At 42.6% G+C, this 9,501-nt stretch overlaps 3 protein-coding genes across 4 annotated transcripts; 2 read left to right on the forward strand and 1 right to left on the reverse strand.

The window, feature by feature from the left end:
• Positions 1–17: 17 nt before the first annotated feature.
• Positions 18–2,194, reverse strand: LOC134176980 (uncharacterized). The gene is made up of 4 exons (XM_062643681.1): positions 1,601–2,194; positions 1,083–1,525; positions 830–1,019; positions 18–553 (listed from the first exon to the last, which is right to left on the reverse strand). Exons 1-2 carry the CDS (start codon positions 2,192–2,194, stop codon positions 1,151–1,153), a joined length of 969 nt encoding a protein of 322 aa, XP_062499665.1. The 3' UTR covers positions 18–553; positions 830–1,019; positions 1,083–1,150.
• A 2,194-nt stretch (positions 2,195–4,388) lies between these two features.
• Positions 4,389–6,636, forward strand: LOC134177414 (uncharacterized). The gene is made up of 5 exons (XM_062644191.1): positions 4,389–4,502; positions 5,568–5,858; positions 5,921–6,055; positions 6,116–6,276; positions 6,349–6,636. The coding sequence occupies exons 1-4, from the start codon at positions 4,391–4,393 to the stop codon at positions 6,253–6,255; spliced, it is 678 nt and encodes a 225-aa protein (XP_062500175.1). The 5' UTR covers positions 4,389–4,390; the 3' UTR covers positions 6,256–6,276; positions 6,349–6,636.
• Positions 6,637–7,163: 527 nt separating this feature from the next.
• Positions 7,164–9,248, forward strand: LOC134177125 (uncharacterized). 2 transcript variants are annotated; one of them, XM_062643850.1, is made up of 6 exons: positions 7,164–7,320; positions 7,623–7,943; positions 8,008–8,304; positions 8,417–8,584; positions 8,650–8,820; positions 8,886–9,248. In XM_062643850.1, the coding sequence occupies exons 1-6, from the start codon at positions 7,197–7,199 to the stop codon at positions 9,104–9,106; spliced, it is 1,302 nt and encodes a 433-aa protein (XP_062499834.1). In that variant the 5' UTR covers positions 7,164–7,196; the 3' UTR covers positions 9,107–9,248. The 2 variants fall into 2 exon arrangements, with proteins under 2 accessions (XP_062499834.1, XP_062499835.1); XM_062643851.1 differs by having other exon boundaries at positions 8,889–9,248.
• Positions 9,249–9,501: the final 253 nt, after the last annotated feature.

The following is a 9,501-nucleotide window of genomic DNA, read 5'->3' on the forward strand; positions in this document are numbered from 1 at the left end:
TAATACTGAAGCTGTGTATAGCAAGACATTTATCTAAATTTAGCGCAAATCCAAGGCTCACTACCTGACAATGTGACACATCTGTCATGATACAAGTTTTCACAGACGTAACACTCTACGATCTTGCCATGTGTCTTTGGCAACAAACACGTGCAGTGCAAAGAAATGTAAAAGTGACTTCTGTCACATGTTTCCAATGGCTTGTCTTCTTCCATTGGAAAAGGTGAGAGCTCCTCTCGATCCAAACAGTAAATCAGATGTCGCATTTTGGAAATATCAAAATGCATGATGGTTACATCATCTCCTACAGCTGCATGAAATGCATATGCTATTGCAAATAGCCTGCAATCTTTACCATTTTGTTGCTGTTGCACTGGCATTTGTTCTACCATGAGAATGTTGTCTTTGTGAGCCAATTGATAGATTTGTGCCAGCTGTGTTTCCATAGGAGGAGACAAGTGTAGGCCAGCATTGCTTTCGTATAGTCGTACTTGTTTGCCAAAGCAGGTTGAAGTCACCCAATGATGACTTCCTGTAAAATGAATCTGAATAGCTGTACAAAAATGTATTTGTTATTATTACAAACCACATGAATGCTTATAATATTATTTTGATAATATTACACTATTAGTGTAGTGTGGTGTAGTGTGGTGTTGTGTGTGTGGTGTTGTGTGGTTTTGTGTTGTGTGGTGTTGTGTGTGTGTGTGTGTGTGTGTGTGTGTGTGTGTGTTTGTGTGTGTGTGTGTGTGTGTGTGTGTGTGTGTGTGTGTGTGTGTGTGTGTGTGTGTGTGTGTGTATCATGTCAGTGAGAGCGGTATTTATTTCATACCATCACTTGTTACATGAGCGAATCCGTAAGTCTGGCAAAGGAGTGTTGACTCTAGTCCACTGATGTAGGGAAAGTGCTTTAATGGAAGCTGATGAGCAGCATGCATGTGCTTGTCAGTTAGAAAGCCGTCGGCACACTTGCCTTGTATAATACATTTATCAGTTTCATTGAGATCCAGACCATGTACCCACTGCAGAAGAAAATTTATAACAAATCTTCTGGTTATTGCCACTGGCAAATTCAGTTGACTTACTCTTTGTGAACTCCTGGCAGCTGATGTTAGACTAGACAATGTTTGAGGCATACTTGCTCTGTTATTAACTACCTCAAACAAACTTCTTTCTTTTCTGTATACAGCTTTCTCATATCATATACCCACAGGCATAGGTCATCAAGTTGAGAGCTGCTGATGTTGACATACACGTTTTGATATCGAGACACCCTTAGCAACGAGAGTGCTTTGTCAGTTTCCCAGACCTTAATCAAGTCCACGTCTAGTAGCAATTGCAATTCTGGTGTTATTTCAGCTTTTGCAAAATCATTGAACTCTTGATGAACAACAGGATTTACTAGCACAAAATCACTAACTCGTTTGAATGTTGGCTTTTTCTCATATGTTCGACAGTCTAGCCACAGAGCCACGTCTACATTGATACTAAGCCAACATTCTTCAACAGAGGTTGTATGTTCAGCAAGCTGCAAAGCACAAAGTACATGCAGTAACCATAACATAGCTAATCAATTTGTGCCAGTAGCTAGATGTAAGCATACCTGTCTCTCGTCGTCTTCTTCAGCTTTCCAAGCCTCCCATATTGCTCCTGTGCGCCACAGCCGTAACAGACTTTGATCAAATAGCTGACGTTCTAAATCTGAGAAATTTGACTTGCTGTTGCCCTTAATCCTAGTAGCAGCTGATTCATCATCTTTGCTTGTTGCATTTGCCCATTCAAAAGACTTCTGTGGTGTATTGTAGATCTTCAGCTGACTAATATTAACTTTGCGCTTTATTGTTGAATTAGTTTTGATGCAACAAAGGACACAGCCACCAGATGCAGTCATTTCTATAACTCTGTATGGTCCAAGCCAGGTGTCTTCCATCTTATGACCTTTCGTTGTCCTTTTTAGCATATTTAATCGCAAAACAGTCTGTCCAACCTGGATAGAGTTTGCTACAGCTCCTTTTCTTTTTCTGTATTGTTGTTTCTGTCTTTCCTGACTGTTTTCAATGTTTTCTTTCACTTGAGGGAAAAACTTTTTTCTCATTTTCTTTAGATGATGTACTGCTTGCTGCACATCACCCAACTGACTGACAGAGGTAATCTCACTGTTTTCAGCTTCTAAAGGAAACCTAAGCTTCTCGCCCATGCATTAAAAAGAAAGGAGTGAACTTGGTGGACTCTTGAACACTGGTTCGAATAGCAAAGCGAACTGGGTCAAGGAGTTCATCCCAGTCTTCTTCATGCTCTATTACCAATTTTTCAAGGCATCTATGTAGTCATAATACTCTAATTGCAATAGAACTACACTTATCTTCTTATATTGTTTATCTTACTTTCTAACTGTTTGATTTGTTCTTTCATCTAGTCCGTTAGACTGAGGATGATAAGCTGCTGTTAATCTTTGCCTGACATTGAATTGACAATGGAGTACATTGCACACCTGTTGAAGCAAACACAGTATAAACATCCAACTATAGTGGTACATACACCTACAGGTGAAGCAAAGTTTACATTGGCCATACATGATTTAATTAACAAGCACATAGGACATTATCTCATACAACCTGGTTGACAAACTCTCTGCCTTGATCAGTGATAATATCATTTGGTGCTCCATGCCTACAGTAGGCAGTGTACAAAGTCCTGGCCACTGTAACAGCAGTTTTGTCTGATATGGGGAAAGCTTCAACCCATTTACTGAAATAGCATGTCATTGTTAGTATGTATTGGTTTCCTTGACTTGTCATTGTTAGCGGTCCCATGAGATCAATTCCAACTAGACTCCACACTTCTGAACAAACAGGAATAGGGTGGAGTTTGTTTGACTGCAATTTGAGAGCAGAATTCGTCCTCTGGCACCCTATCACATTTTCTTATCTAGAAAACATTAATTGTGCTAGTTAAATTATTTTACAAGATCAGTAACAAAAAATTTCTACCTGATTTGCGATATCAATGTACTGGTTTGGCCAGTACTATCTGCTCCTATTTTGTCAGTGGTTTTAATTCTTCCCAGATGACCGCCAGTTGGATTTACGTGACACTCCTACATCAATCAACAGAGTGATTCTTCACTCATATACATAGCTATATTTCAAATAACTGCAACTAATTTTAATTATGATGCACTAGCCTGAAAGGCACGATCTTGCTCATTTTTGCTACCAAGTGCAAGTCTGAGTAAACCTGGAGTCTTTGTGTAGTACAACCTTCAATCTTGAACTGTAAAATCTTTTGCTCTTATTCTAAATGACTTTTGTTTCCTGCTTGGAATATCAGTGTAGCTTGTCCCTCCAGAGACTAGGAACTCTTTGTATGAGTTCACAATGTTTTCCGACCATTGTTCTGCTGAAGTTACAGTATCTACTTCCTACCACATCATTAAAGTTAAATTGTTTAGAGCATTTCTCCAATACTAATGCATGCAGATGTCAGTGCTATCTTACTGTAGCTTCTACGTCTGACTCTGCATCCGTCAACTCTGGATTGCCCATATGGCTCTATCACGCGCGTCCAGACTGAGACAACTTATTACAAGCCAAATAGAAGCATATTAGTACGAAATCGTAGATACAGCTACAACTCTAGAGTAGATCAACTGTAGCTAACCAAAGAATCAATTCTACGTGCTATGATACACAACTGTTCGCGACTGTAGACACTCAACTGCACAACTGCAACAACCTGCATCTGAATCCAGCGCTAAAGCTGTGTCTCTAGATATCTAGTGTGCCCTCGGCATGCCGCAGTCATTATCCGATTGAGTCACATGTGACTGTGATCAGTCATCTGGTTGAGTCACAGTCATCACACATCCGGCTTCTTCGATTCAGTCATCATCCGGCTTCTTCATAGTCATCTTCCGGCTACGGGTGCAACTGTCACAAGATATTCGTTCTCTAGCTAAATGCAGGTGTACAATAGATGATCGGAAACAGAGAGTACTTTAGTTTGCATTACGATCGCGAGTCCTGTAGCTTGAAAGCAGTCTGGGACGGCGAGGAAAGCACAGGGGTACACAAATCACCGGGGTCCGAAATCACCAGCAGCTTTGCATCATGGCCGGTGATATGTGTACCCGACATGAGGTCTGGAGCATCGAGTCGACGGTCTGGAATCGCGAGCAAAGCGCGAGGGCACACAAATCACCAGGTGCACAAATCCTCGTGACAACGGTACCGCACGCTAGGTTGAAGACCCCATGATGTCATTTGTTGTCCAGTCATGCAGTCCACCCTTAGTCCCTAGAACCGATGAAGTGATTGCGCAAGGGATAATCCCTGCGGGAGTGTTATAAATTTGCTATTCGTCATGTTTCAAGCAGTTCCTGCAAGTTTCCTTGATGTTGGGTGTGGTTGTCTCTAGTAAACGATCGATTCTTACACGAAGCATCCGTGCTCCAGCAGCTGTGGCCGTCACGATTCTTCTATTGTCTGCAAACGCTGCAGCTTCCGGTACGTAACTCTCTGAATGTCTAGGCATGCTGTGTAACGCTGCTCCAATCTCCTCACTGAGAGCGAGCGGCGTCAGGAGAGAGACGTCCCATGTGCTCCTCGGTTAGCACGTGTAGACCCTGTCTAGCAGTCTCTGTTGGGAAACGTTGTGACACGTCCACCCCTTTGCAACTAGATAAATAAAACGATTGTCGATTGACCGGGCGTGACCGTGTCCATCAAGACAGGGGAATGCAATCCTGCAATGCAAGACCAGCACTACTGGCCGTTGTTGCTGGTGAAGAATATCAGAGGTGCACGTGAAAACTTATGAAGCACAAGTGGAAATTCTTTGCACTCCATGTGACTAACTCCAGGAGGTTTCACTTGCAATTTCGGTTTATACGTTTCCCTTGCGTCAATAATAATTCTGACATGGAATGTCAATAGGAGAGAAAGCCTAGCAATTGTGTAATGGAAGAGGTATCTACACATAGGTTATCAAGAAATTAACAGCTAGGACTGTGTCATGCAGCTGTTCAAAGCGCGGGACAGCGTTATGCAGCGCTGCCAACATTCTCTTCTATGATAGATGACAGTCATGCATGCCCTAACAGAAAAAACCTTTTAGTTTAGAGACTGCGTTTACGCGTTAATTGCATCAAGGTAACTGTAGTTACAGGCATAATTCATGACGTCTACCTGCCTGGGAAGTCTCTCAACTGCTGTATTTACTTACATGTATGTCTATGCTGAAACCACATCCCTCTGCTTACTCTAAGAACAATGTATAACATTCTTGGCGTTTTAGTTCTTGTCGCTGCTTGTCTTAGTCACAGTTCTCAGTCAGTCAGACAGACACACACACACGCGCGCGCACGCACGCACGCACACACACAGTGACACACACACACACACACACACACACACACACACACACACACACACACACACACACACACACACACACACACACACACACACACACACACACACACCACGTGCGCGCACCTGTTAATTAAGAGAATCTAAGGTACCTGTGCAATTGTCAATAAATTAATTATAATATTGTTTCATTCTTGATAGAAAACTCGCAGTGTAAGGCAACCTTAGTAAGACCACTAAAAAGTACAAAAAATGAAATAAAGATTACAAAGGGATGGAATGTGGTACTGCGGTGTAGCTGCAAAGAGAGTACCTCCCAGATTCCAAATTATCGTTGGCATCAACTCGAGTCTGGTAACTGGACACCTGTGGGTACTCAACAAGACCTGATGAAATACATATCTCATTCTGTAACGTTTGCTTGTGATGGAGGACACAACACTAAAATGTCGAAAAATATAACATTAATAGCCACAGACCCAAATAGTACAGGTAAATTTCACTTTTATTCAGTTTTAAATATCGGGCTATATATTGTATTCCTATTGTCTCAGTTGTCACCCCTACAACATCAACTTCAGCCCCATCTACATCAACATCTTCAGTTCCTTCTACACCTTCCTCGGTTTCTTCTACATCAACATCTACTTTCGTGACGAGGATTGAGACAGAAGCTAGTATACATACAGGTGAGGATAGATATGTCACTCAAAAATAAGCTAAAGTTGAGTAGTTGGTGATGCGAATAGGTGTCTCTTGTCAGAATGCTAAAGAAGAACCACAAAGCCGTCTGACTGTCATCCTTTTATCTGCACTAGGTGTGGTGTTACTACTGCTGGTGGTGATGATCCTGCTGGTGATAGTTATTCTACGACGTCATCATGCGTAGATCATTCGCAGATTTGTTTCAGTGAGTGACAGTCACCATGATCACTGCCTCAATGTCTAAATTGATAAAGTTGTGCTTGTTTTTGTTGTCTAGTGCACAGATGTCGAGACAGAGAGACAAAAGTTATTTTGCTGACATTTTATTATTCCGCCCTAACTCAACAAACTGTTTTGATCTCCTAGTATAGATGCTCTGTAGGATGTACACAGATTCACTAAAGATCCAATAATGTAGCCTCGTACCCTCTCGCGTTGTCGCGCCCTGTTCCTGATGTCTTTCATACGGGAACCTTCACGGGCACGACACAGCGCGAGAGCGTTTAGTGCAATGCTACAATGTATGATATCAGTAATCAAATACAATTGTTTATGCTGTTAGCGCGCGTGGCAACACAACATTCCCACTCCTGTCACCAATCAAGCCTAAAGATCATTCATTATTCTAACCTACTAAAATGTCAACGTATGGGACCGTTTTAAATAGCAAGAAAACATAGAGACATTGACTTGACAATAAGAGCCCCTTCACCAGTATAAATAATAAGCACGGAATCCAAAGACTCTAGCTAACGCACGTCTATCTATCTATTAAACGCTCAGCACAGACCAGATCCAGAAGACTGGATAGCCACCGTCACTACAACCATTGGAAATCGTTTGTCCACGTCTATTGCAACGTGCACACTTGCTGCCACAGTCTGCATCAGCATAGATGATCAAAAGGCAGTACCGTGTGACGTCAACCCTACTCTTTCGTGTTTAAAATTTATTACCAAATTAGACTTTTTGTGTCCCCGTGTAGGTACCGCGATTTCCAATGAATTCGCCGTCACATTCCAGAAATTCCCAATCACTGTCACACATACGGGACTGCATGATGTAATCATCGCACTTTGATTTCGCGTTATCAATGTTTACGTCGCTCTTCGATTTCTACACGACATGATGCGGATGTTTGCGCAAACAAACGATCAATCAAGTCTCCACCTAACGCAAGACGTCATCAGGCTATGTGCACTAGTGACCGTTTGGATAGCCGTCACAACATGTCTTCCTAGCAACGCAGGTAAGTATAGTCTGTCATTATAAACAACATTTTAATAACTTGAGCACACAATGAATAAACGAGGAGAAAAACGAGTGGTAAAACAAACGTTTCTCGACCATGTGATTGCGTGAAACGACGACATCGGGCGACGGTCGCGTGTGACGGTCTGGGGGTGAGGTGATGAAGACATGCGTGTTTGAACACGAACAGGGAATTCGACAGGAAAGCTTTTACATGTTTGTAGTATAAAGGCAGGGCTGAAAACGCAAAACAACACAATCAGTTTTCGAGCGTTCTACAATTCTTGTTCTGTCTTCCAGCCGTTCTACTAGTAGTCAAGTGTAGCAGGCTTGCAAGCCTTCCAATCGGAACCAGTACGGTACCGTTCTTAGCCGGAGAGTCCGTCAAATTCTTGTGCAGGACACTGTCGGGTGGTGTCGTCCGAGAGAGCGTAAAATGGTCGATGAACGGAAGAGAACTGAGTGAGGCCGAGTGTCCAACGCATTCGAGCCGGGACTGCACTCGTCTAGGATCGTTCGGTGACGAGATGCTGTTGACAGATCTGAGGTCTGAGGATTCGGGAAAGATCCGCTGCTATACAAATCATAGTGTATCCTCACCGCTCACAATTTCTGTAATAGGTGAGATAGCATTGCCTTGCCACTTCACGCTCTATAGTTGCTTGAGTGACGTATGTCTGTATAGATTCTAATAGTAATAGTTCCGCACCTTATATTTGGAATCGTGGGAATCAAACGGCTGTGGTCGGATCCAGCGTGACTATCGTCTTCTTGACAACAAACGTGGATGGTTTTCTGTTCTGGAAGAACCATCGTGACGTCATTCAGACTGGAATGGGGTCGAGATACGACAACACCATGAATGGATATCTTACAATACGTGATGTCGTGAAAGAGGACGAGGGATGGATTACACTGCAGGCGATGAATACAACAACGAGGCAGGAAGTGACGGCTTCTCTGTACCTAAAGGTGGTACCAGGTAAACAATATATCAAATCCTACAATACAGTATTTGCGTTAATAGATTCCTCTAGATCTAGTATACACAGAGAAATGTATATAAAATATATACACTGTATATGTGGCTACAGGTCCTTCGACTTCTCACATATCAACTCCCACTGCTTACCAAGATACTACAATCTCGACGGCTTATACTACTAAAATTGTTCAAACGACATTCCGCCAGGCTACACCAACTAACAAATCACTCATAAATGATACTACATCCTCTACCAAACAAAGTGCTGAAACTCCAAGTAGGCCTCGGTTCTCGTCTTGTTACGTATCAGGCTGTCGTTCACGCTGTGATGCTATTTTGCAGCATTTGTGGCTAACAATGATGGAAATGACATAGACAAATACATCGGCAGTGGCGTCGGAGTATTGTTTGTCGTTGTCGTTGTCGTTGTTGTATACTTCATAACGAAAAGACAAAATCAGCGCAGACGCGGTGTCAGTGATAGCGACGACACACCCGACGTAACGTCATCAAGTCAGTCGCTCTGTTGACTTACTAACTAATCATTTGCAATACACACGTTTTATGCTTTCTCGCAGCAGACTCCCCACAGCCTGCCGACGTGCCTCTGGATCTTGTAGAAGTAACGCAGCGTTTAATCAACATAGAGCAAGGAGTGGAGAAAAGCAAAGATCTGGGCGAGAAAACTTTGAGCCAAGTGAAAGTAAACGGTGATTTGCTACACGAAAGCAGAGTTGCTCATGCTGAAGACACTAACGAAGAAAAATTCTCACAGATTGCAGGTGAACTGGAACCTTGACCACTTCCCAATTGTCTACACTGAGAGAAACGATGAAAGTTTGTATAGAAATAGTCACTGAGACAAATGTGCGTATACCTAGTAAGCTGAATGCACACTGTAAATAGCAGCTGCATTTCTTGGTAAAGTATACTTCTATACTTCGGCTAACTCTTTGTCTTACTTGTAAGTTCGTGACTATACTCTGCATGTGGACAGCCATACAGCTAGATATCAGCTCCGCCTCCACTGAGGCCGGGCCAGGGCCATAGGAGCCGGTCCGACTAGAGTAAACTTTTTTACCAAAGGCCTATTCTAGGACCGCAGAAACAGTTAGGTCCGGTTTGGTCAAACCATCTTTCAAACACTGTACTCCCGACAGTTGACAATTGCACAAAACTTACTGTTGAAAATAT

The sequence above is a fragment of the Corticium candelabrum genome, chromosome 3 (assembly GCF_963422355.1).
Source record: "Corticium candelabrum chromosome 3, ooCorCand1.1, whole genome shotgun sequence".
NCBI classification, from domain to species: domain Eukaryota; kingdom Metazoa; phylum Porifera; class Homoscleromorpha; order Homosclerophorida; family Plakinidae; genus Corticium; species Corticium candelabrum.

Bases quoted from the DNA above. Each gene is read 5' to 3' on its own strand.
- LOC134176980 (XM_062643681.1), bottom strand. From the start codon at position 2,194: ATGGGCGAGAAGCTTAGGTTTCCTTTAGAAGCTGAAAACAGTGAGATT. The intron at 1,526-1,600 runs GTATGCTTACAT...TGTGCTTTGCAG, and splicing joins AAGAAGACGACGAGAGACAG to CTTGCTGAACATACAACCTC.
- LOC134177414 (XM_062644191.1), top strand. From the start codon at position 4,391: ATGTTGGGTGTGGTTGTCTCTAGTAAACGATCGATTCTTACACGAAGC. The intron at 5,859-5,920 runs GTAAATTTCACT...CTATTGTCTCAG, and splicing joins CACAGACCCAAATAGTACAG to TTGTCACCCCTACAACATCA. The intron at 6,056-6,115 runs GTGAGGATAGAT...TGATGCGAATAG, and splicing joins AGAAGCTAGTATACATACAG to GTGTCTCTTGTCAGAATGCT.
- LOC134177125 (XM_062643850.1), top strand. From the start codon at position 7,197: ATGATGCGGATGTTTGCGCAAACAAACGATCAATCAAGTCTCCACCTA. The intron at 7,321-7,622 runs GTAAGTATAGTC...TCTGTCTTCCAG, and splicing joins ATGTCTTCCTAGCAACGCAG to CCGTTCTACTAGTAGTCAAG. The intron at 8,585-8,649 runs GTAGGCCTCGGT...GCTATTTTGCAG, and splicing joins ACAAAGTGCTGAAACTCCAA to CATTTGTGGCTAACAATGAT.